At 40.7% G+C, this 27727-nt stretch overlaps 1 protein-coding gene across 3 annotated transcripts in view; it reads left to right on the forward strand.

The window, feature by feature from the left end:
- The window catches only part of KCNIP4 (potassium voltage-gated channel interacting protein 4), a 193231-nt gene extending 165568 nt beyond the window's left edge, over window positions 1–27663 (forward strand). For 2 of the 3 annotated variants that reach the window (XM_004579178.4, XM_058670261.1), the window contains exons 3-8: window positions 5853–5922; window positions 16024–16094; window positions 23746–23853; window positions 25584–25688; window positions 26265–26327; window positions 27217–27663. In XM_004579178.4, coding sequence (XP_004579235.1) covers window positions 5853–5922; window positions 16024–16094; window positions 23746–23853; window positions 25584–25688; window positions 26265–26327; window positions 27217–27264 — 465 coding nt within the window. In that variant the 3' untranslated portion in view covers window positions 27265–27663. The remainder of the gene's footprint in view (window positions 1–5852; window positions 5923–16023; window positions 16095–23745; window positions 23854–25583; window positions 25689–26264; window positions 26328–27216) is intronic. The other variant, XM_058670260.1, reaches the window with a different exon arrangement.
- The last annotated feature ends 64 nt before the right edge of the window (window positions 27664–27727 follow it).

Genomic DNA, 27727 nt, shown 5'->3' on the forward strand with positions numbered 1-27727 from the left:
GCCATTAGAAAATATAACATGGATGCCTTAGGAGCAGAGAGGTTATAGCAACTTCTCAAAAGACAGATGCGTGAAGCTTTCTGCATTTCTCCTAAACCTAGAGACTTGACTGCTCCCCGGATCCTCTCTTGTATGGCAGCCTCATAAGCAAATTTGTACTCAGGTGTTCAATCTGTATTGTCTGTTTACTTGAAAGTATTAGCCCTTAAAGATTACACTAGAACAATGGAGAAAATTTAGCACTACATGTGTTGATAATGGATTTGGAAAAACGTGAGTGAATTATCTTGCAGAGAGCACACACTGGGGGTAATCCCCACATACACCCTTGGACAAATATTTAGATAGTCCCTAGTTGGGGCTGGGCATGGCAGGCTTTTGTTTTTTGGAAAGGCAGATATACAGAAAGAAGGAGGTACAGAAAGAAAGATCTTCCGTCTGGCTGAGTCAATCCGAAGCCAGGAGCCAGGAGCTTCCTTCGGGTCTGCCACGAGGGTACAGCGTCCCAAGGCTTTGGGCTGTCCTTGATTGCTTTCCCAGGCCATCAGGGAGCTGGAAGGGAAGTGGAGCAGCTGGGATTAGAACTTACATCCCTATTGGATCCCAACGTGTGCAAGGCAAGGACTTTGGCCACTAGGCAGACATTCTTTACCCATCACCAACAATCTGCTCATATGCCTGCAGACAAATTTCTCATGTTCTTTGTGGTGGACATGTTGGGTGATTCTAGTTAGCCAAATAGGAGTAGAAATGCTGTGTTCTGTGAGATGAGACATGGCACATAAAACCCTGCCTGGCATGTTGATCAGTGTCCCTTTTCAGCGGGGAAATGATGTAGTCACTGGGACCTGAGAAACCGAGTTGAAGGCAGCCAAGTATTTGTTGCCTTCTTTCCACTCATGACTCAGAAAAGGAATCATCAGTGAACTGGTTCAGTTACCCAAGACTATTATGTGTGCAGTTCCAGTGTGGTCTTTTTAAAGTGAGGGACGTGAGAGCATCAGCTGTTACCCTTTCCTGTGTACACAGCCTGGCTAAGCTTCACTCTAGACGAGCAGGTGAAAAGATCACCCCACAAAATATCTGACGAAGAAAAAGAGAACAGACCCTTTGCATCACTTATAAGTTACTAAGAGTTTTATACATAATAATGTTTCTTACATAGAGGTAGAAAAATATAAAAGTTCCAGTAAATAAAAGATCATTCTCAGGATTGATTTTTTTTTTTAATCCCCTTTTATCTTTTTTGTTCTCTGCTTTGGTCAGAACATTTGCATCCTCCCAGAACTCATATAGTGAAATCTAGATGCTCAAAATGAGGTTTCTTGGGGGTGGGGATTTGGGATGCGATCAGATTATGTGGGCAGAGTCCTCCTGACTGGATTTCGAGCCCTGAGAGAAATCTCCGCACCTCTTTGCACCCACCACAAGACAGCACAGCTAGAAGGTGCTATCTGTCAGTGAGACTTTGGCAGAACTGAATCTACTGATTTTGTGGCCACAGATTCACCAGCCTGCAGAAACCACAGAAAGTAGATCTCTGAGGTTTTGTGTGCCACCTGTCTGTAGTGTTTTGTTCTAGCATCCTGAATAGCAAAGTCCTTACTCTTCTATATGGAAGTAGGTTCTGGGAAGAGAAGAGCTTTGGCCTGCGTATTGTTGTACTTCCTGTTCCTGGAAGGCTATAAGATGTAATAAGCACAAAATATATAATGGGTAGATATATAAATTAATGAATGTGAGATGGTTGAAGGCAATTTAACCTAGTGGGGGTTACCTCCCTTAAAGCTGATTGGGAGCGTTAGTTGACAGAGGAAGGGTTTTGCCTCACACACACACACACGTAGATTAAACACAAAGCAAACACATAAGACATGATCCATTGCTGAACATCATTTCACATTATGAGACACATCAATTAAATGCAGCTTGAGACCCAAAGCAGCTGACAAATTTGTTGAGTACAGATGTCCTATTACCTCTCAGTCTTTCCTTTTGCCAGCATCACTAACTGGGGCAGTTTTTCAGTTCTGATCTGGCACAGATTTTCCACCTGATGACAGTTACACCAGGTGTTTGCACTCTCCTTTGTATCCCATGCAGATGGCACTGAGTTAAATAGCCAGTAATTCACAATTGCCAACTGAAACTGTTTGCTCTTAAAATTGACCTGGCCTGCCAACTGCACTGGGTTATATATTAAGAACTTTGTAGTAGTGATGTGTGTGTGTGTGTGTGTGTGTGTGTAATCTTTCCTTTATGGAGTTGTATCTATGCATTGTTAATTCATTTACGTATTAGCTAGGGTTTTCCAGAAAGAGAAGCAAATGTATTAATAAAGTCACGTTGTTAAGTTTGAGCTAGTCCAACTCTGATAGTGGAGGCTAGCAGTTTGGGATTAAGAGTTGCAGATGAAACCCAAAGGTAACCTTGCTGATGAGGCAGGGAATCAGCGCTGCAGATCAAATACAAGGGCAGTCTTCAGATGAAGTCCTCTTGCTGGGGGAACTCACTCTTGGCCTGTTCATGTTGTGTTGTCTCTACTCCAATTCTCTCAGGTGCTTGAGGTTGTTATTTTTCTACAGAGATCACCTATCAGGAAGCCTGAAGGTGATCTGGAGTGTCTCAATGCCCATTTGCAGTTTCCCCAATAGCTTTCTGAGTAGCAGAGTATTTGGACTCTCAGCATCTCAAGTTCTACCTCTGTGGATGGAGCTACTTGGAGTCATGGACTGATGATAATGGCTCATTTGGGATCAAAACATGTCACAGTCTCTGCCAACAAAAATCCACTTTGAGCTTCTCTTAGGTGGTTTGGGTATGATGAGTCTTACTGTTCCACTCAACAAATGAGGACAGATAAACTGCATGTGAAACACATTACAGTTGAGTGACAAGCTCATTGGAACAAAAAAATCATTAATAAAGCAATATGCTAGTGAGTGGATGATGACTGTGAAGGCTAAGACCTTTGAAAGGCTAGCGCAGATGATTGATGAACATCCCAGTCACAGTGCCAAACTCACTGTACATGGCAAGTTCATGACTGAAGGCAGGCCTCTGGGGCAGGCTGATACACATGACCCTCCTCCAGGGATGACTGTCCCCCTGTGATCTCAGTTCTAAGTAAATACTGCGTAGCGTGAGGGTGCAATGACAGCTGAAGCCAGAGCAGCTCAGGTTAGTTTTGGCTGTTCATGAGTAGCTGGTCAAAAGGACTAGAGAGCGCGTGTTATTTCACCTCCGACAGCTTGGAGTTAGCATCCCACACGTGACTTGATTATTATGTGGCTGTCAGTCTCCATGCTGCAGAGACTTCCTCACCTCACAGTGCTGAACACACTCTTTTTTTTTTTTTAATTTTTTTTAATTATTTATTATTTAACTTCAGTAATTACATTGTATTATGTGACACAGTTACATAGATACTTGGGTTCTCCCCACCCCTCCCCAAACCCTCCCACCATGGTGGATTCCTCCACCTTGTTGCATAACCACAGCTCAAGTTCAGTTGAGATTTCCCCATTGCAAGTGTATACCAAACATAGAGTCCAGTATCTTATTGTCCCGTCAAGTTCAACGGCTTCTTAGGTATACCCTCTCTGGTCTGAAGACAGAGCCAGCAGAGTATCATCCCAGTCAATTGAAAGCTCCAACATACCATCAGCAAAAATTTACATCATTATGGAATTAATTGACATAGTAATGAGTAACCAATATGTTAAAAGTAAATGCGAGTTCCCAGCCACCTTCTGTGACCACCTCACCTATACTTCAATTTTAGTTTATACACAACATATAACATTCAAAACATAACATGTTATACATAACATCATATCATCTTAAATCAAGGCAAACATGTGGTATTTAACCTTTTGGGATTGGCTCATTTCCCTTAGCATGATGGTTTCCAGTTTGGCCCATTTGGCCACAAAGAACTGCATTTTGTTTTTTTTAATAGCTGAGTAGTATTCCATGGAGTAGATGAACCATAGCTTTCTTATCCAATCCTCTGTTGATGGGCATTTTGGTTGTTTCCATGTTTTTGCAATTACTGATTGTGCTGCTAAGAACATAGGAGTGCATGTTGGTTTCTCATAGAACAAGTGTTCTGGATATATTCCTAGGAGTGCTATTGCTGGATCATACGGTATGTTGAATTTGAGTTGTTTGAATATTCTCCATACTGATTTCCATAGAGGCTGTACCAGCCTGCAGCCCCACCAGCAGTGGAGTAGGGTTCCCTTTTCCCCGCAACCTCGCCAACAAGTGTTGTTGGTGCTTTTATTCATGTGGGCCAGTCTAACTGGCGTTAGGTGGTACCTCATTGATGTTTTAATTTGGATTTCCCTTATTGCCAGAGAACTTGAGCATTTTTTCATATGTTTATTTGCCATTTGGGTTTGTTCCTTTGTGAAGTGTTTGCCCATTTCCCGTGCCCATTTCTTGAGTGGCTTGTTTGTTTTGACATTTTGGTTGTTTTGTAGCTCTTTGTATATTCTGGAGATCAGCCCTCTATCACCTATGTCGTGTGCGAAGATCTTCTCCCATTCTGTGGGTTGCCTTTTTACTTTGTTGATTGTTTCTCTAGCTGTACAGAAGCTTCTTAGTTTGATGAGGTCCCAATTGTTTATTTTGGTCTTAATTTCTACTGCATCTGGAGTAGAACACACTCTTTTTTATAAGTGATCAGTGTAGAATGTTTTGTCCTCTCCTAAGTCAAAGATTTATTTGTTCCTTCAATTGTTTGCAACTCAGGTAGTTTTCCTGACATTATAGACTCGTTCTCCCAGGACTAACTTTGCCTACAGTTTTCTGTGTCAATACTGTAGTGTCAGTGCAGTTCCAAATGTCTGTATCCATCCAGCTGTAGCAACTATTGGATGGGACAAAAATCATTAGGTCAGACATTCTACTTCACAGATCCTAAAAACAGAAAAAAAAAATCTGGAAATCCTACCTCAACCAAAGTCACCTGTTACAAAACCCTATCACTGTATAATCTGAACAACCTGTTAATAGGAAACTGTTTCCACTTGAAATGTCTTGACACACCTTAGACTCAAAAGAAGAATGCCATTTTTCTAATTGATCTGAAGGTTATTTGTGTTCAGAAAATTTGAAGAAGCCAGCGCACAAGGATCTGGCAAAGTCCACATTATATAGATAGATAGATAGATAGATAGATAGATAGATAGATAGATAGATAGATATCTTACAGTATCCTTGCTCTATGTAAAACAAAGCTATTTGCTCTTCATTCATTGAGAGCAAATGCATGTGTTCTTAAAGCCAGTAGTGTGTTTTTGCATATGTCACACTTGCTTTGTTAATCTTCTTGGAAAAGCAGATCAGATTTACAGAGAGAAACAGAGGCAGAGACAAAAATCTACCAACTGGTTTACTCCTCTAATGTCCACAACAGCCAGAGCTGAGCCAATCTGAAGCCAGGAGCCAGAGGCATCTTCTGGGATTCCCATGAAGATGCAGGATCCCAAGGCTTTGGGCCATCCTCTACTGAAGTGGAGCAACCAGGACACGTACTGGCACTCATATGGAATCCCAGCACTTGCAAAGCAAGGATTTAGACACTGAGTGATCCTATTGTGCCCTCATACCTGCTTTAATACCAAATATGCAAAAACTATTTAGACTTGCAGTTACAAAACATTCTAGGAGAAATGGAACAAAGATAAGTTATATCATACTTTTATTCCTTTGTAACGATGGATGATGAACATTCTCTATACAGCCTTGCACAGTGAGCAGTTCTGTATCACAGTGTTGCAAACAACAACAACAACAGTTTTATGGGTACTTTGCTCATACTGCTTCTCTGTCTTTTTCTCTAGGAATGTCCCAGTGGCGTTGTTAATGAAGAAACCTTCAAAGAGATTTACTCACAATTCTTTCCACAGGGAGGTAAGTACAAATGTTGACTTGTTACCATAATCTCCAAATTATACATGAAATCGTGAGCTTAGCTTCATCTTTCCTCCTGGCATGACTCTACAATTTTAATCTTTATGTAAAATAATTAAGACACAGCATATAATTTTCCATGTATCAAACGTGAGATATTTAAAAGTATCAGATATTCAAGAAACTACTCTTCTGTAATCAACAAAATTTGCCATACAACAAAAAACCTGCTGTGTGCCCAGTACTCTGTCGTTAAAGTGCAGATCACTTTCTGGCTCTTAAGGGGTCCTTAAAATGGAACAAATCTCTTTAACATGCAATGGAGGTCATATTTCATCCTCCCAACTCTCAAAATTAGGACAAATATAATTATCCTCAATTCGCAGATATGAAATCTGGGGCTTGGAGAAGCTAAATAGTTTGCTTGGGGCCACATGTTGGCAAAGTGGCAGATCTAGATTATAACCTAGATTTTTCTGTAGACCTTCTGCTCATATACTCTACCACTTTTGGTGACTTTCTAATATGACTCCATAATGTGAAATAAATCATTCTAGGTATTTGTAAAGAAAGCATAAGGATAGCATGATGCTGGTGTGTGTGTGTGTGTGTGTGTGTTAGATGAGTAATGAGACAAATTTCTCTTTTAACCCTTGTGTATTTTCTGGGAAACCAACAGATGCCAAGTTCAAATGTGTTCATATATGTGTGAGGTACTTTCAATGTAACAGAAATGGATGGGTCTGTGCCCAACAGTAAAATATTTGTAGTGTAGCAGATTGACAAGGTCAATGTAAAAGACAATGTGATGAAGTTACTTCTGTGACTGTCCATAAGTAACGATGATCTAGTCCTTATTGTACATTCATTAGTGCCACACGGGACACACTGGCATTTATTCCTACAGGAAGATGTTGGACACTCTTTTTCACCACCCTAGCATCACAGTGATACCTTTGTTACATGTGCGTCAACTCCTTGGGAATGAAAGTTCACCATTTTTTCTCCCTGTGGTGGACTGTCTCAAGGGGATGCATAATGGAAGTGTAGCAGAAATTAATATGTTCATAGATGGAAATAGAAGTATGTCCCCATGCATGCAGTACAAGGATGGACTCACAGCAAAATGGCTGATAATGTCCTACGTTGTTGGAGATGGACTTGTAAAAATTCACAAAACACATTGTAACAGTAGAAGGGAGAACAGTAGGGAGGGGAGGAAATTTGGAGAGGGGGAAGGGAGACCCCAGGCCTATTAAATCATGTCATAAAATAATAAGAAAGAAAGAAAGAAACAGGGAGGTCAGCCTGTTTCCAAAGTCAATAGTTTTTCAGTCCTCAAGCCTTTCAAAAGCATTTGAGCCATTTCAGGCTGGTGAAGCAGAAGGAAACAGGGTACATTATCTGAAGCGGTTCTTTGTGCAGTAAACGTTCAAGACTTTTGTGGGCTGGAATTGGGAGTGCATGAGAGAGGATGACATGGCCTAGAAGGTAATAGATGCCAAGTTAAGAGATAGGGACTTTATCCTAGGGATAATATAGATCCCATAATTGGCTGCAGTCAGAGCTGTTTTAGTTAAATTTGTATTTGGGATACATTCAGCTAAAAACTCTGGAGTTCCCACTAGGCAATATGCTGGAGAGTATTTCAGATAGCAAACAATAACATCTTTAAGCAGGGTGAACAGAGTAGGAATGGGAAAGGGGATTGGATTACAGATAAATTTAAATTATAAAAATGGTAATGTTAGAAAGATGTTTGACTTTGTGTGAACTTCCAGGTATGCTCACTTGCAGAATTCTGTGATAGATAGCAGGCATCTGGTTATGGGATGAACCAGGGGATAATGATGGTGGTTTTGGTCAAGTCGCATGTGAGGTTCTTGTGGAAAGTTAGGCGACAGATAGCAATCTGAGAAGGAACCGAGAAAGAAAAATCCAAAAGTTTTTCATAGTCCTAAAAAAAAAGAATAAAGACATCGAACATAGACAAGAAGACAAGAAAGGTGAGCATCAGAGGGCATCCTTAGGGGTGTGGAAACATAGGATGTCTTTCCTGAGTGTGTGCAGGACAACTTAAGCTAAATGCTGAAGAGTGAAGAGCACAAAAAGCAGCCAAACTGCAGAGGGTGGAGAGGAAGTGGAAGGAAGGAAACAGGCAACCGGTGGAGACAGGAATGAGATGAAACTTAGCTGGAGTAGTGAAGAGACAGTGAGGGGCTGGGGCAGGGAGAATACCTGAGTCAGGAATCTAAGGAGGAGTCTTTAACTTTGATCTCTGCTCCACATGGGAGGCAGCTGTTCTTTCCGTAGCTAAGACAGGGGCTGATTTTGCCACCTAGCTTTCCATCACCAGAATTAATTGTTTTCTACATAAACATCTACAGCCGCCTTCTGTCAAAGTAACTACAGTCACCTCTGAATTGATAGGAATATGATAGCCCTTCCCTCAAAACAGTCTAGTCTCAAAATAGGCCAGAGGAGTCCCATAAAAATAGCAGCTCAGTCACGTGGCTGCTGTACTGAAAGGCTCCCATCCTACCGGAGTACAAACCACATCCTCCATCACACTGTAGCCTGAGTGTCACAATACTGATCTCTTGTGCCTCTCAGCTTTTGCTTTCCCCCTTGGATTTACTATAATCCAGCCACACTGGTCTCCCTGCCATTCTGGCAACACAGCAGTCACGAACTGCCCCAGGATATTTGAATTTCTATTCCCACTGCTTGAAATTCTCTGCTCTCCAATGTTCTCCACAACCTCCTACCAACTTTGCCTTCCTCCACTGCCACCCTATTTTTGTGTCGTTTTTATGTTACATTATTTATTTATCGAAGCTGAACAAATTTCATGTATTTTACAATACAGATTTAGGAGCAAAGAGGTACTTTCAATTCTACACTCCTTTCTCCATTTATTACCAACCCCCCTTTTTTCTTTTTTGTCCTTTCCTTTTTTATTAATATTTTATGATACAGTGTCACCATATTTTAAACTCCCTTCAGCACTCCACACTCCTCACCCTGCTCTGTGTTATCCCACAGCACTCAAGACCACCTAATCACAGATACTTTCCTGTCATTGTTGTTTTTGTTATTCCTGTTCTCATTACAGAAACAGTTCCAAGGGAAGAGTTTTCTGTTGTGTTCACTATGGCATCAATAAGTTGAAGAATGCTGGCTAACAGATGGCATCATTTAGTACATTCTACATCCATGAACAAATGCATATATAACACCCATTTCTTGCATTGGCTATGACTACACAGTGGAATAATATATTTAAAAGGCATTTTGAGTAATACATAACCTTCAGATGTTAGTTATTTCAGTTCAGAAATTGAATTACTTTTTGTGTTTTCATTCACTGATCTAAAAAAAAGTACTAAATACTTAGTTATCTTGGTCTTCAAACTCTTTGATTTTAGGTCTTTAGGGATTTCATGGATTGTCAAAATAGAAATTTTTACTAACGATATTCTTTGAAGATAATTAAAGCTTGTGGAAGACACAGGAAGACCCATAATGACATGGACTCAGACACCCTGCTGATGATGACTGGACAGTCCCATCACATCACTACCAAGTGGTGTTGGTTATAGCACTTCGTGACAGGAATGTGAATGGCCAGTGTCTGCAGTAATTAAAGGTTAATTTGATTACCATTTGTTACCACACATAATTCTGAATTATTATAAACTCCTGAATTTTTTTAAAGAAAAACAATTTGTGTCTGAATGTCTGCCAGTGTGTTTAGAGATATCAACATAACCATACAGATGAAAGTCTTCACATTGTTTTTTGATTGCTTAAAATATTTCATGTACAAGTTGGACACAGCTCCTTCATTAAAGTTTTATTCTTATTTGAAAATCAACCTTTGTTACATAGAATTCACATAAGCAGACAAGATTACTTTGCAAAGGATTCTTGTTAGAAAATCCAAAGGGATTTGAGGGAGTGGGGATCACTTTTGCTCTCATAAAAGATGTTTTGATTATTCATGTTAATGGAATACATAAATCTAAAGTTATCAGGCATCATTGAAAAAAGTGAAATCTCTGAGTGATGACATGTAATTTAAAAAAATTAGTGTTATACAGACAAATCATATCTTACAGTGCTGTCAGGAAAAGGGAAAATGACGTAAGGGGGAAGACAGTCTCAGCTGGTAGGGAGATTCATGTTATGGCCATCCTCACGCTTCGGGGACATCATTTATTGAGGTTGGTGAACAGTACTGTTCATGAACTGTCTCATGTACAGTAACAACAACAGGTCTGTAAATCATGGTCTCACCGTTTCCTCCAGGAAGACACTTTATCTACAGAACCCTCTGTGCAATTTGGATTCTGTCCACCCTTGCTTTCTCTATTACTTAATGACACAGCTTACCAGGCACTTGTTCGGTGCTCTGCATGTTGGCAAAACTGGATTGAAAAGAAGCCTTTTGTTTTCAGGGAATGCAGCAAGTGTACTACGCAGCATCCAGGATGCAATGGCTTGCTGACGTTGCCTGTATGGCAATGGCAATACTGTTCCAACCTCACATACAAACAGATGTAGAGTATGAGTTCACATGAACCTTTTAAAGGTCCCCCAAAGATGGCAGGTCTTGAGATCATATTGCTTGTGTTATAGGAATTTCACATTTAGGTGTCTTAGTAGCAGGTATTGGAGAAATTAATAAATGAATGAAAGCGCACATCAGAAGAAACTAAATGAACAACGTTCCTCAATCAGCTGCTGTATGCAAGGCACTTAGATGAGTCCTGTGAACATAAAAATTAATAACGTTTTAGAAAAAAATGCCACCAATTGAGTATTCTTGCCCCAGGATTCTGATTATACTCAGGATGATTTATGGAGAACATAAAATGTTATCCATTTTTAAGAGCCTGCCTTGACATGGCAAAGATGCCATGAATTTTATAAGGCATTTCAAAAAGTCCATGAAAGGTCAGTTAAAAGAATGCTGTTAACACCAACATGTATGTGTACTGTTTCTCCAATATACACCTCGCATGAGCTTTTTGAAGACCCATGTGCACTGATTATCAATTTTTTGCAAAATAAGTACACATCTTTTAATTGTGTTTTCTATGAACTTTTCAAATTACCCTTGTATACTCAAATACATTAAGTTAATTCCCATAAAATTTTGCTTGAATTTGGGGGGAGGGGAGTGTTTTGGGATGGGAAGAAGGACATCAGATCAACTACCTTCATTCTACAAACTTGAGCTATGTCAAGGGTGTTGGTTTAGGTGCTCTAGACACCTAACTTAAGGGTTGGTTTTTATCATTACGGTGGTGTGAAACACAGGTCTTGGAACAATCATTTGGTATAACAGTAAAGATATTGCATAGGGTGCCCTAATCCCACACTGGAATTCCTGGGTTCTTTGTACTGTTTCTTAATCCACCTTGTACTAATGTGCATCCTGCGTAGAGGCGGGTGGATTCTTACCCTGAACCTAGGAGACTCAGGTTCAATTCTAGACTCCTGGCTTCAGCCAGCCTAGCTGTTTGGAGTGATCCAGCAGATAAACAGTGTCTTTCTTTGTCTATTTTCAATAAATATAAATATTGATTTTAAAAAAGAACAGTGGAATCATGAGTTCTGAATTTGTGTAATGATTTCTACCACCAAAGTATATGACTTTAAGTGTTTTGCTTTTCTGGGCTTCAATTTTACTCTGTAAAATGTGGGAGGAATTAGAGGAAAGGAATTCTCATGTTTGTATTCGATCATCCTTGAGAAGGAATCCTAATATATTCGTTTCGTAATCAGCTCTGTAACTAGGTGAACAAAATACCACTAAGCACCCTTGTGTCTATTTTCCACCTCTGCTAAATATAAACAATTAATAAAGAATATCCAGGCTCTCTTCCCAGTTACAAATTTTAACATTTTTTTAAAGATGCATTCTTTCATTTATTTCAAAATTGATTGACACACATAGAGGGGAAGAGACAGAATAAAGATCTCCCATCTGCTGGTTCACTCCTTAGATGGCTGCAACAGCTGAAGTTGGTCAAGGCTGCAACCCACAGCCTAGCGCTCCATCTGAGTCTCCCGTGAGGGCAGCAGGGCGCTCTCCTGCTCTCCCCAGTGCAGTGGCAGGGAGCTGGGTCAGAGTCAGAGCAGCCAGGACTCAAACCAGTGCTCTAGCATGGGATGCCAGCATTGACACATGCTGATCCATTCAGTTTAAATGCTTTGTTACTTTACAAGTCAAATCTAAGAAACAAAAGCAACCTCTGCATGCCAAACTGATGCACTGTTTTGGTGACACAGGGAAATGCAATCAAATGCCATCAGGTTATTTAAGGAGAAGGGAGATTATCGTTGTTTTCATCGTGAAGTAGAATGAAATTAGAGTCATAAAATCAGTTATTCTTTTTAAGAACAATTTACTAAATTCCTAATGTAAAACACACACACACACACACACACAGTGGGGTGAAACCAGAACCATAGGAACTTTGGTGAACAGATTGTCTTTCTTTTCTATACCCACCTTCACACAAAGTCAGAATTCCAGCACCTTCTTCCCTTACTTTTTCCAATGCCATCTGAACTACTCCATTCTTGAAAATCCCAGCTTTCTCCCAAGCATTTTGCAAAAGGAATGCAGACTCCGTGAGAAGGAGCATTGCATTTCAGGGCATAATTCTGCTGGGTTTTATTAAATGTAAAATGGATTCTAACTAAAACTTTAGTCATTCAGGTACACACCAGAGATTATACAAGAACAGGTAGGGTTTTTTTAGGTAAAACAAAATGTTACATCTATAAAGGACTGAATGAAGTGTGGCTTGTTTGTGAAAGAAGAGTAAGAGCTAATATTTATGGACTATTTCATAGGTGTATAGGACTATTTAACGCTTTGTATTGAGTGTCTCATTTAATTGAACGATGACTCTATGAGGCACACACTAATTTTGTCATTTTGGAGATCAGCAAACTGAATCAGAGATTAAATCTACTCAAGATCATGTAGGCTGCCTGGTAAAATAGAAGACTGAATTTCAGGCAGTCTAATATTTGCCATAACATTTTTAACTAAACTCTCTGCATGGTGTGTGTAGGTTAGAAAACTGGCTTGTTGAGAACAAGAGCTCCTCTGTGCAACTCCTGAGAGTGTAATCCTCACACACCAAGTTCTAAAGCTAGCAACACCTCACCTGAGAGGAGCAATCACTATCATGTACCTGTGGTATCTTGTTGTATGAGTGTTTAAACTGCAGCCGTTGTTCTGAGGTATCATTCACGGTGAGCTCAGCTTGCTAAGGTAAAGATATTTGCCCTAAATATATGAACAATGTAGAAAGAGACCTGCTTAATGAAAGTCATTAAATACACAAGATATCTGCGTTTCTTAGCAGAAAATAGGTATTACACACTACCTTTCCATGGGGACACTGAATTAGAAAAGAACTATTAATGTAGTACTATAACATAGAAAAGAACTATTGAGAGCAAAATAGTCCTGCAAATAAAAACAGGCTCCATGCTTAATAACTCTACAGTGGCATTTCCCATCAGTAACACTAAATAGATTGAAATTAAAACCTTGGTTCCTGGGGCTAGTGTCTTGGTATACTTGGCTAAACCTCTGCCTGTGGTACCAGCGTTCCGTATCAGCATGGAATTGTGTCCTGGCTGCTCCGCTCCTGATCCAATTCCCTGTGTATAGCCTGAGAAAGCAGTAGAGGATGGCCCAAACTCTCGGGACCTTGCACCCATGTGGGAGAACTAGAGGAGACTCCTGGCTCCTAGCTTTGCATTGGCTCAGTTCCAGTTGTTGCACCCATTTGGGGAATAAACCAGCAGATGGAAGACATCTGTCTTGGTCTCTGCTTCTCTCTAGAAGTCTGCCTTTCAAATAAAAATAAAATAAATCTTAAAAACCTTGATTCCATAGGCAGAAGAATTTCTTCCTGCAAGTCATCCATACATAGGTGTTATGTACTCCACACATAGAGATATGTACTCTGGATGAAATGGTTTTACATTATTATTTAGACCCAATATTGGTACCTAATTAATCCCTGAAAAAATCTTTAATTCATATGTTTACATAAAAAGTGGTTCAATACGTCATACTTAAATATTAGGAGCAAAAGAAAATGCTGCTATCATTTTGAAAAGATGGATTAACAGCAGCATGAAATGAATTAGCAATATCATGAACCACCGGTGTGAGTCCTTCAGGCCAAACAGTCCATGAGCAGGCCATGGGCCTTGGGAGTGATGACCTCTGGCCTCTTTAATTTGGGAAAGACCATTCTCTATCCCTGCGATGTACATATGACTTAGCCTCTTGATAGCCTTCCAACAGCAATTCATAAAGTAAAAACTTAACAGAAGTTACATTAAATCCCAATAAAAATAAAGGTTAAAAGTCATAAAATAGAAGCAGATGAGATTTTTAAACAGAACATAAAAAGCTAGGGCCAATGAGCTAAAAGGTTACCATAGCTTCTATGAAAAGATTTCAAGAAAGGTTAAAATAAAAGGCTAAGGCTCCTGAGATGAAACATTTAAAATAATCATCTAAATTTAAACAAAGGTCCATACAGAAGCAAAAATTAAAGCTGGAAACTAAGAAAATAAGAAGAAAAACAGTCTTCTATAACTAAATGGCATAAAGTTCAGAGATCAGGGAGACAAAAAGAAGCAAGAAAAGAGGAAGAATTGCAAATAATAAAATACAGAATCCTTCAGAATAAAAGATGAATTCCAATGAAACTGTTAAATACATCAGTACTTAACAATAGGATGCTGGACTTTCTACCATTGTCTGTAACTACAACGTCAGGATACACTTAAATAGCAGGATGACGGACTTGTGACTGCTTTTGAAGGACTGGACTGTTGAAATAGTCTAGGAGAAATAGGGTGGGGAAGAGAAACCCCTGTCTATGGGACTATGTCATTAAAAAATTTAAAATGTATGTATAAAAGCGTTAGATTTCAGAGGACTTCCTCGTCAGTGGGCAGCATCATTAGGTGTTGGGAGAACTAGCTGTGCCTGTCCACAGTTACCCCGTGTCTAGAATCCCACACAGGACCCAGAGAGAATGGAGCTTTCTTCTGCATGCAAGGGCATGCAACTGGGGACATTTAGAGCTACTCACCCCCTTTCATGATGGCCACAAAAGCCACTTTCCCAAGCTCATCAGCCCACTCTTGTGCCTGTGGGCCTGTCTGAGTCTCAGAAAGAATAGTTCCATACCAGATTTTTCCCCAAGGACTATTTGACTGCCTGTACATTTCTCACCCTTCCTGAGTCCCAGTGGCCACCAATACTAATATTTGTAAAATGATGAAAGGACTAATGATAGAAAGGCATCTTCATTTCATTATTTGCACATTTATTTGCTTCTAGAGATATTTTCTACCAAGCAATTACCAGAGATGCAGCACTTAATCCTCATAGCTACCTATAGACTCAAAGTTGGAACAAGCCCTTCATGTCCCAAAATTGGAACAAGTCCTTCATGTGTTTAGAATATTTCCAATCAGAAACTCCCACCATAAACTTTCCTAAGAACCTGAAATTCCAATTATCTACTAGGAGAGGTGGGAAGTTGGGAAGTAAAGCTATAGAAGGTGGAGAGGAGGAGAGGCAGATGCTATAAAATAAAGGCTCTAGTTAAGAAAGCTGCTTCCAACATTGGAGTGTCTACGGACAAGTCTCTCCACTTGGCTTCCTGTTCAGCTTTCTGCTAATGCACATCCTAGGATGAAGCAGGCTATGGCTGGGTAGTTGGGTTTCTTTCACCCCAAGAGAGACTTGGCTTAGGTTCCTGGATATTGGGCATTTAGGGAGTGAAGTCGTGCTCTGGGAGGACACTCTTATGTGTTTCTTTCTCTCTCTCTCTCTCTCACACACACACACACACACACAAACTCACTCTCTCTCTCCCTTTCCTTCTTTCTCTTTCCCTTCCTACCTCTCTCCCTCTCTCTTTCAAATAAAATAGACTGTATAAGGCTATTTTCCTGAATTAAATGAAAATCAGACCTAATTTTTCATGTCATATTCATATCACTGAAACACTGAATTTCCATTTCCATTTCACTTTGCAGACTCTACAACATATGCACATTTTCTGTTCAATGCATTTGACACGGACCACAATGGAGCTGTGAGTTTTGAGGTAAGTTCTTGCCTACTTTATATGCCATTTGACTTAAGATAGATTAGTCTTTTAATGGGGACATTTAAATTGGGTGATTTGATCCGCTGAGCAAGGGGAGAAAAACACAAGAATACTTCTTACTCACTACTGAATTGCTAAGAACAAATCACAAGCCATAGTTTGTTTTCCAATAGTTTGTGTCTGTGCATGCAAGGAAAGTCCCTATCCTCAACTAAGTCTCAAAAGTCAAATTAACCAAAATGTCCTAGCAGCTGTTCTGGGCCAGTTCATATAACAGGCCTTTGGAATACAAAGATAATGGAGGTCAAAGACTTTGCACTGGAAGGAAATGAAGTATGGTAGAGTACTATATTAACCAGCCTGGCAATTTTACAATGAAATCTCTTTTTAAATTATGTTTGAGTGATCTGTATATAGAGCATGCAGTTTTACTGATGAGATCCTGTGTTCAGACATTTTTTAAAATGAAACAAATCCTGAATATTCATATAGCATCATATAATTGTATTATTTCGGAGATTTTTGTGGCACCTCACATGTGACAGACAGTAATATGTTTATACCTAAATGTCAGAAGGATACACCTAGAAGTTTATTCTGATCATCCCTAAAGATTAATTCTTTTTGGAAAAACTATAAGCAGGTTGGGTAATTCACCTGTTTACTTATATTCTTAGTGTCTATGCATAGTCTTTGCACAGTGGAATTATCTTTTATTTCACCTTGTAATTCCAGTTTCTCTTGCACATAATATGGAGATGATGTTATATGCCCATTCACACGTGCGTACACAAATAGAAATGATGGGAATGAGGGAACTTGAGGAGGGAGGGAAGCTGGAGCTTGCACGTGAAGACAAAGTTCAGGGCAGACCACGGAAGAGCAAGTGAGGCGGTAAGAACAGCCGGAGTCCAAGCAGAAGAAGGAAGCAGGAGTTTGCTGAGATGAACAAGCAGGAACTGGTCAAGAAGCGGAGGGAAGAGAGGCAGAAGTTGAGCAGAGAATATGAGTCTGGGAAAAACAGGGAACATTGGTTAAGTGTATAAAGCAGAGAAAGCAGGTAAGAGTCCAAGGGGGAGGTGGGGAAGGCAGCAGATTGGGACCCAGACGGGGCTCAGCAGGAGCCATGGAACATGCTGGGCTCTCTTGGAGGAGATGGGCACTCCTGGAGGAATTTCCAGCAGAGGCATTAATGCATCAGAGCTAGGTTCCTGGAAACGTGGACTGCAATTAGCAGGAATGTGTTCTGAGAGTTGAAGCAGCAGCCACTGAAAGCCTGCACTGCAGTACAGGCGCTGCAGAGGCACTTGGGAGTGAATTCAAAAGACAGGGCAGTGACATCTGGTAGCGCTAAATTTCAGCAAAATCTGTCATGTTTAGGAGCAGTTCATCTGGGCACCGGGTTGGGTGGAGTCAGCATTTTAAAGAAAGAAGAAGTGCAATGTGCAGAGCCACCACCCATTCGGGGACTTAGGGGCAAAATTAGCAGACACAGCAAAGTCCTTCTCCTGTACACTCACGGGAGATTCTGGATGAGGAGTCCCAGAATGTCATGCGCATAACCAAGAAATCCATCACCGAGAAGAGAGTAGGAGCTGAGAGGGGCAGAGGACATGGTGGGAACTAGGGCTCATGCAACAGCCAATCAGACTAGAGTCTGGATATGAAACCAGTAATCGTTAGGGATGGAGAGGACAGTGCAACAGTACACCAGTATACCCGACAGTTTGCCAGTGTACCAGACAGTACACCAGTGTGCCAGACAGTACACCAGTACACCAGACAGTACACCAGTACATCAGACAGTACACCAGTGTACCAGACAGTACACCAGTACACCAGACAGTACACCAGTACACCAGACAGTACACCAGTGTACCAGTCTCCTGGAACCTCTCTTCCGCTGTGGCAGCTTACATCATCCCAGGATAGTATCATATTAGTGTTCACTGCACATTACCATGATGAATTCCAGCACAGCCTTAATGCAGTTATAATAAAGAAGGCAAAAGTTTCAGTTCACGTAATAAAGGCTTTTATAGCTAATTTGCAGAGGATTAGTAAAACAAAACCCACTAGTGATTTCATTACTTGAAATTATGTTTCAGAAATACACCATCAATTTCCTAAGGTAACATATCCAATTCTACATGTAAATTGTCTGATGTTAATAATGTAGGCCCATGCAGAACACTGCTCTTTCAGTATTTATGCAAAATACCGGTAATTGTGCTGAATGTTAATTATAATTTGGGAAACATGTTGTAATGTTTATACGTGACATGCATCTTGGTAAAATACCTTTCCCATTAAAGGCAAACAAATGCCTAAATTAATACATGTTGAATAAGAATCAAATTTGAAGGTAGGCTATTGCAGCTGTTTTTCTAAGTTGATTAGGTGCCTGGTAAGTCTCTGGAATATGCCACTGGAGGATGAATATTTGGAGTAGCAACTGCATACTTGGGAGGTAAAGATCCTCCTGTTTCTACCACACACACACAAATGGAAGTTTTCCACTTACTTTGCTTCATCCTGAAGGGCAGAGTGAGAAAGGCAGTAGGAGTCCTGGATTTGGATGATCCGTGGCTAAGCTCCACTTGGCCATGCATGGCTGTGGCTCACAGCTGATTTTCTGGTTAGTGCTGATGTCTGCCTAGTCGGCCCTGTGAGGTACTCATGCTGCCTTAATCATTGCAGGGAATACTGGTCACGTTACATGTCTCAGTCACCCCGGGGGGGAGTATCTGATAAAAGTTTTTGTCATGATTAGCCTGGGGTTTGTGTTTGGGGCAGAAGATCATAGAAGTAAAATGCTTTTTTTTTAATGATAGAAAAGGTACAGGGAAACTGACTTATGATTGTTCCTGTTGCCCACCGACAAGCTGTTCATTTTCTCTTTAAAAACCATGGTGTTTGGAAGTTCTTATGTACATTCTACATTAAAAATTTGGGGAATCGGGCTCCTCTTCCTCCAAATATCTGAAAGATAGATTGGGGATTCTGCAAGGGAGGCCTTGTGTTTTCTTCTCCCATTGAGCCACGTACTACCTTGCTCACACTCAGAGACGTAAACCAGCATGGTCATATTTACTCTGCTGCTCAAGGTTTGCAGCTTCAGCCATTCGGAACTTTCAACTGTGTGTGTGTGTGTGTGTGTGTGTGTGTGTGTGTGTGTCCCTTTAACATGCTCCCATTGAGGCTGTTAGCATATATCTACACTTTAGAAAAGTGTTTGGCATACAAAGCATAAATTAGTGTTAGTGCTCATTGTTAGTTATTCCAACTAATATCTGCACAAGGTCAGAGGCTGCGAATCTCCAGCCGGCAGTCTTCATGGGTGTCTATCGGGCTCTTGTTTCACTGCTCCAACCTTCTCGTTTTCATTCCCACCCATATATTCACATGACTTACTTTCATCCTCTTTTTAGATGTTAAGAACATTTTCTAATGTATTTATTAAATGTAGTAATTTCATGGCAAGAATTATGAATTTCTGGCACTCCAAATGTTGTGCAAATGTCATCTGTAATTAGACTACAATGCTACCACCCCCAGTTAAGTCCCACAGAACTTGGAAAAGATGTGAGCTGCCTAAACCTCATACTTCAGTCCTCATTAAAATGAGAGCCTGGGGTGTGGCATGTGGTACCGTAAACTAAGCTGCTGCTTGAAACACCAGCATCCCATAGCAGAGTGTGGGTTGCAATTTCAGCCTGCTCTGCTTCCTACTGGTGTGTCTGAGAAAGCCAAGGCAAGACAGAGTGGCCTAGGATGGAGTTCCAGGTTCCCGGCTGTAGCCACTTGGCCATTGCAGCCATCTGCGGCGTGAACCAGTTAAACTAATAGACAGTACATCGTTAGATAATTCTCTCTTCTCTTGCTTCCTCTCTCCCTTCCTGCCTCCAGCCACCCATTAAATAAGAAAATTAGTACATCTTCACCAAAGGTGAGATCCTGGTCTAAGTCAGATACATACCTGGGTTCAAATCCCAGCTCTGCTGCTCATTTGCTGGGTGACTTGGCTCAGTCAACTAATTTCTGTTAACCTCCCTCTATACCATTAATACAAATTTCCTATGATCATGCAGGGTTGATATGAAATGATGCATGGGCACTACCCATAGGCACACAGTTACGTGTCCAGGAACACTGAATGGGTGGGGAGGGGTTGAAGAGATATTAACCAGGATCCCTAATCACCATAGTCATCACTGTTAATAAATTGCAGTGTCTCCAGACCCTGTTCTGCAGCAATTCCACATTTTTTCCCCAAGGAAGTCAGTCAAAATAACGGGAAACACAGTGATAATGTTTACTATGGCATTATGTGTAAGAAAAAAAAATTTTTAGTTTACATACCCAGACAGAGGAAGAAATGGGTACGTAAGTTCTGATTCATCCATATGATCAATCAATGCTGTAAACTTCAGATTCTGTTAGTAAAATTCGGAATTAGTGGACATAATATCTAAAAGAATTAATGGAAGAGAAATGTAATTATCGGTAATAAATGCAGTTTCAAATCTAAAATAGAGCATGCACGCTTGTATGTATCAGTATATGTGTGCCAAGCTGTCGCTTAAGCTGTAATTTTTACTGTGGTTTCTGGGTCACAATTTTCAAAATCCATCATAATCATATTATTAGCTTAAGCCGTATGAAATGACTGCCTATCAGACTAAATATCAATTTCATACAGTTCAACTGAACATGTATCTGATTACCATCAAAGAATTTTCAGGGCCGAGGGAAAGATCACAATAGTCAATCAGGGTATACCACTGCAGGCAGCATTCTGGCACGTGGCCTCTGTACTCACACTACATACCTGGGCATCATGGGACACAGGGGAATGCCAGCTGTGGACAGGTGTCAGGACAATGCATAATTATAATCTTTGCTAAGTACAATTTTTTTGTATTTTTTACATAGATCAGTATTATGTTTACAAGTATGTTAAATGTTATTTAACATACTTAAATTCATCAAATTCATACTTGTTAATTCATCTTGTTAATTCATACTTGCTCATTCATGAATGAACTTAAATATCTTGCTCTCATGATAAGTTAGATCTTGGAAAATATTTATTTTTCAGATTTTTTTTTAATCAGTTTCAATCAGATCCAAACTTTAGAAAGTACCTGAAAGTGCATTTCAAATACTTCGAAAACTAGCTCACATTAGATGTGGAAGTTTACTTCATTCAAGGAAAATCATGCCATGGGAAATAAACCTTTTTTTTTTTAAAGATTTTATTATTATTGGAAAGCCGGATATACAGAGAGGAGGAGAGACAGAGAGGAAGATCCTCCGTCCGATGATTCACTCCCCAAGTGAGCCGCAACAGGCCGGTGCGCGCCGATCCGATGCCGGGAACCAGGAACTTCCTCCTGGTCTCCCACGCGGGTGCAGGGTCCCAAGGCCTTGGGCCGTCCTCGACTGCCTTCCCAGGCCACAAGCAGGGAGCTGGATGGGAAGTGGAGCTGCCGGGACCAGAACCGGCGCCCATATGGGATCCCGGGGCGTTCAAGGCGAGGACCCTAGCCGCCAGGCCACGCCGCCGGGCCCACATGGGAAATAAACCTTAAAAATGTATGACACTCAAAGTAAGTATAAAAGTTCACAGACTAATCACGTGTGACCTCCTACTGCGTCTCACTCCTTAGCTTGCTTTCTCTGTAATCTCCTTTTTTCCTATGGCGGAGCAACAGGAAGAATCAGGGAGGAAGACCTCCCATCCATGATTCACTCTCCCAGTAGCAGCAACACCCCGGAATGGGCAGGCCCAAACTAAGAGTCAGGAACTCTGGAAAATCTCCCAGATGGGAAGAACGCTGGCCTGTCATGGCTGCTTCACAGTAGCGCTGGCAAAGCAGAATGAGAGCCGAGCGCCCAGGCCTTGACTAGCACTCTGCCCTGGCAGCCGACAACTGTCAAAATGCCCTAGCCAGCAGCCCCTAGACTCCACAGTGGGCTGTTCACGTTGAACCAGGAAGAATGTGTATGTGCGGGAACAATCGTGGACAGATCCCCGGAGTCCAGAGCAATCACTCTGTCTTTGGCCTGGTTGGGTCAGATGGGTGCCGACTTCGGTGTCAGTAAGCCAATAAAATAGGGTTCCTGGGCCCAGCGCGATAGCATAGTGGTTAAGGTCCTCGCCTTGCACGTCCAGGTTCCCATATAGGCACCAGTTCTAATCCCGGCAGCTCTGCTTCCCATCCAGCTCCTTTCTTGTGGCCTGGGAAACTCAGAGGACGGCCCAAGGCTTTGGGACCCTGCACCAGCGTAGGAGACCTGGAAGTTCTGGCTCCTGGCTTCAGATTGGCTCAGCTCCAGCCATTGCTATTGTTTAAAAAAAAAAAAAAAATAGGCTTCCTCTCCTTGCCCAAGTCACAGCTCCATCATCAGAACACAGGGAGAGGGAACATTTACACAACTAACTATAGTATCAAATTTTAAAAAGGGGCTTACCAAGAAGGATAGCAGTCAACTGATTTAGAAGGCATGCCTTGACACTGCTTCCTTAAGTTTTCAAAGTGTTCTCTGCTAGAAGGCACTCTTCCTCTCCCACCCCACTGACACCTTCACTTCCAAGGCTGTCGGCACTACTGGCTGGTTTTCCAGCTGCTGGTGCTCGCGGCTGGCCGGTGCAGCGGCCGTCAGGCTTACATTTGTGTCTCCTCTCTCCAGAGAATTCTCTGTGGGCTTCTTGTGAGTGTTCTCACTCTAAAATGCCATGCAGACGATAGTAAGTACACTCCCACAGCACTAGAGTTGGAGAGACAATAATTTCCCTGTTCTTTGGTTTTGTCAATGTTGTCAAATATCTACAGCCGCAGCTGTTCAGGTGAATATGGGATTCTCGATTCTACTGCACTGCTCTAGCTGAATGCCAGAACACTTTGTTCTGGTTACCACATAACTCAGTATGCCAAGTTTTGAAGTTGCAAAGTCAGTCCTCCAACATATTCATTCTCAATTTGGAATTCCTAGCACTTCCATATTACTCTAATAACCACGTTTCCATTTCTAAAAATGAAAAGGTCAATGGCCATTTGTCATTAATTAGCTCGAGAAAACGGAATGGTGTGTCTAGCTTGATGTAAGTCACCGTAAGTTAACATTAAGTTAAGGAACAAATTAAGGATAGCTATTATCAAAGTGTAATATTGTTTCAGCAGTATTAGACCACAAAATTAGGGAAAAAATAAGCATACAAATTAGAAAGGTATAAAATGAAATTTATTTGCAGTAAATTAAGTTCCATGATGATATTCATGAAAATCCCAGGACTAAATCCAAATACATTGGTACCATTCAGCAGTGTACAGAATCACTACATAAATCAGCAGCTTGCACACACACAGGACAGCATCGTTACAACACTAACAATGAAGCACAGTTGGCCTTCCACTCCACAGGAGCTGCCATGGATCAACCGACCATGGATCAGAACGGTCTTCAAGAAAGAAAAAAATGTGCATCAAAGAAACAACCAAGAATATATTTATCATTTTGCCCCATAAATGGTTCAAAATTCAATGGGCTGTGACCTCGTGTCCATCATTTGAAGGATAATCTTATCAGTGTCTTTATGCTTTACAGAAATTTTATATCAAACTGTCTTTTTGTTTCCTTTTAGGATTTCATCAAAGGTCTTTCCATTTTGCTCCGGGGGACAGTGCAAGAAAAACTCAACTGGGCTTTTAACTTGTACGACATAAACAAAGATGGCTACATCACTAAAGAAGTAAGAAATGCCTTGCTAATACAGCTATCCTTACTGTTTTCGTTTAGCTTCAAACTAGTAAGCCACTGCAAGTATTAATTTGTTTTTTTCAGGAAATCCAAAACATTTTATTAAACAGTGAAGGAAATGTATAAAAAAATTGGACTACATAGGGATAGTTTATGGTCTCCTTCCAGACTAAATGCCAGAGGCTTCAATCTTTCAATGTCATTTTCCCATGAATATTTTTGAACTGGCCTGTATATATAAGACACACACCTGAAAATCTATATCCTTGTTGCCTACTAGCATCTTAGTAATACTGTGAATAGAAAGGAGATTCTGGTTGGAATCAGATGAAAAGAATCTATGCAAAACCTGTTACTGTTTTTGACCTGAAATCATACTGTTTTACCTGTATGATGGCATCTGTGTTAGCATCATACGGATTCTGCTGCAACTGTGGGATCTCCAAATGTACTTCCTGGCAGGCTATTCCAGAAAGTTCACAGACCAAATAAAGCAATTCACATTATAGTTTACAAAATCAACTTACAACACAGCCAAGGAGCAAGGGTAAGAAATCGGTTATCCTTGCTCTGGATGGGTAGAAGTATTACTCAAATACTCAGGGCGCTCATTATTCATGTGGCCTTCTTTCTGCCTCATTAGCCTTCCCCACAGTTGAATTCTGATCAAGGGGCCTCACAGAAAAAATTACCCAGGATTAATGATAGGTACTGGAAAGACACAGTGAGGCTGATGACACGACAGCTTGATAAGTGGTCATAGGTTTTATGCTTTGTGACCAGAAGGTACATGGGGCCAGAATGGGAACTGCCAATCGGTTTGGAAGACCGCATGAATATTAAGTATTCATGCCTATGGAGCATACCCTGAATAGCTGATGCTTAGCTGCTTGGATACTGTGAACATCAAGTACCCACGTGCCTCAGAAACGTCAGTTTCCGGGGTTCAGACAAACATGTTCTTACTGCTTATGCTTACCACACAGCATGAATTCTAACGAAGTCCATGCTGCCTACCGATGGTGAAAACATAAAGCTTCACCCATTTCACAAAAACTATCATTTATGAGAACTGGATACTCAAAGTGTGTGTCTGAGTATATAAAATCAACCTAATCCAGACACCTTTTAAGTGAAATTTAAATAAGCAGGAAACAGCAAGCAACCAATTTGACTGTCTAAGCATTTCAGTATTGTTACAACTCACATAAGATTACTACATTTTGCTTTGTTTCTTAAAAAGGGGTTTTCGAGTGTCAATCTTTTCACCATTCTTTAAGTGACTTCTTCAGTTAAAACCTAAATGAGTAAGGAAAAAAAAAACTAATGGATTTTGAACTTAACAATTCGAAATGGAGGTTTTCTTTAATCTTTTATTCTTGACAAGATTTTTGTCCTTCAATAAGTGGTACTGATAATCAACAGATAAGGCAAATCAGTGAAACAGTGAGAGTTTATGGAAAGCCAAACTTAAAAACATGATTTTCTTGACCACATTGTGTGTATGGGAATTTGCTTCATTTTAAAACCAAGCTTAGAATCCTTACATTCTGTTTCTGCTGCTATTATGGCAGAAAGATGCTTACCAATTTTTTTATTGGAACAACCAAAGCAAATAAACAACAACAAAAATTAAAATTGCATACAAAATCTCTCAGAGCATCTCTGACTGATTGCTTTATACACTGTGTAGTCTCATCATAGGTACCTTTTACCTTTCAGGAAATGCTTGATATAATGAAAGCAATATATGATATGATGGGCAAATGCACATATCCTGTCCTCAAAGAAGATGCCCCCAGACAACACGTCGAGACATTTTTCCAGGTAGGAACAGAAACAGGGAGGGGCACAATTAGCAGTACACATTTCAGTGTTTGCAAAGCACCACAGTCACGCAAAAGGAGTGCTCCCGAAAGGGACAAAACAATGCAATGTTTGCTATTTTACTCTTCTAATAATTTTGACCCTAACTTTATTCATAAACACATTTATGGACATTCACTATTTCCTAAGTAGAACAGTAAATCATCAATGAGTACATCCTGTTTCACAATTCACTTCTCACAAGAATCCTGTGAGGGTATAAACTCTAAGTAGCCTCATCTGACAGACAAGAAACCAAAGCTCTAAGTTTCATCAAATTGCCTGAGACGTCACACTGGGAAGGCAGAACGTTTACCTAGTGTAGAGTGACTTCCTTTGCCACACCGCACTGAAAGGTGACAGCAGAAAGGACTGTGGCCCTGGGATTCTAACGCACAAGCAAGCACTCGGTCCTGAACAAAGCAGTTCAGCACACCCAGGCAGCTGGGTTTCTCTTTCCTCAGTTTCCTGAGTGTTCAGGTGTGAAAGGATCGGGGGTTAAATCTGAATAAAGCTTTGTGTTTTTTTCCTGGACAGAAAATGGACAAAAATAAAGATGGGGTTGTTACCATTGATGAGTTCATTGAAAGTTGCCAAAAAGTAAGTAACGAGAGCAAAAGCAGTGTCACGTTGGGGCCGTGCAGTGGATTGGGTGTTCCCAGCGGGCCACCACGAGCTGAACAAACATTAACACCATGGGAGTCTGGCCCTCCACCCTGCGCACAAGCATCAAGTCTCCCAACCAGCATTGCACAGTGCTCCCTGTGTGGGAAGCCAGGAGAGACAGAGGAGTTCCTCATGTGCTGTCTGTTTCCAAGATGCTTTGGAGTATTCATCCTTGAGGATGCAACAAGAATGGGAGATCTGTATCCTTTTCATGAACTGAGAATAATACATATTATTTCTCAGAGTTAAAAATTCTCCTACCACCAAGTATATATCACAAAGTGTGTATCTTATTTGTAAAAGAAAGGCCATTACTTTAGCATAATGTGGACAAGAAATGGCTTTTTTATTGAGCCCAGTAAGTGCCATTAGTTATAAACTCAGTGTTACCCACATCCAACAGCTAAGCCCAGGTCAGACCTGTTCACTCATTTCTAAGACCATGATGCGTGGACACAGCTTCTGTTTCTTCCAAGCATCCTTCCTCTGGCATGGAAAGGCCACTCCTTCCCCACAGCTCCAAAAGGCCACATTCCTGTAACAGCCACACAACTATTAGTACGATGTTTCCTTCCATTCTAACTTACCTCCCTTAAGCTTCTGATGTTCAATGCTGGCCTGAGAGTTTGAAAAGTGTCTATTAGCACCAGTAAGGACAGTAGACCCAACAAAAAAGCGTACACACGTAAATATCATTCTCACACAGAAAACACTTGGTGCTTGAGCTCTTGGTGCGGGAAGTGATTGGGAGGAGGCGATGGTTAGCTGCAGGGTAGTATCCTCCTCGTTAACATGCTGAAGATGACCCATTTCTCTTTTACAGGATGAAAACATAATGCGCTCCATGCAGCTCTTTGAAAATGTGATTTAATTTCCAATAGATCCTCACTCGAACAGACAAATGTGAACTGTCCCACCACATGAAGCTGGAGCTACCACTTTTAGCATAGATTGCTCAGCTTTTCACTGAAGCGTATTATGCAAACAAGCTTTGTTTTAAGATAAAGCAGTCCCCAAAAGATTTAAATTTGCATCACTTTCATACTATCACTGAGTTCATGGGATGTTGTAACTCATTTTAGACTCTGAATATTCAAGTTATAGAAGCTGGCTTGATTCTTTAGCCATGGGATTACTAAGGCTTTCACCTATCTGTGATTTTAAATTGTCGGTGTTTTTTTGCTAATCATTTGTATGTATGGTCCTAGGATTTTAAACGGTTTTCTAAAATATTGACATCTGCAATTTAATTTCCAAAATTATTTTCATGGCTGTAATGGTATAATTCCATTTGTATGTTAGGTAAACAAAACTAAACACACAGTCCCAATTTA

The sequence above is a fragment of the Ochotona princeps genome, chromosome 11, assembly GCF_030435755.1.
Source record: "Ochotona princeps isolate mOchPri1 chromosome 11, mOchPri1.hap1, whole genome shotgun sequence".
Taxonomy (NCBI): Eukaryota; Metazoa; Chordata; class Mammalia; order Lagomorpha; family Ochotonidae; genus Ochotona; species Ochotona princeps.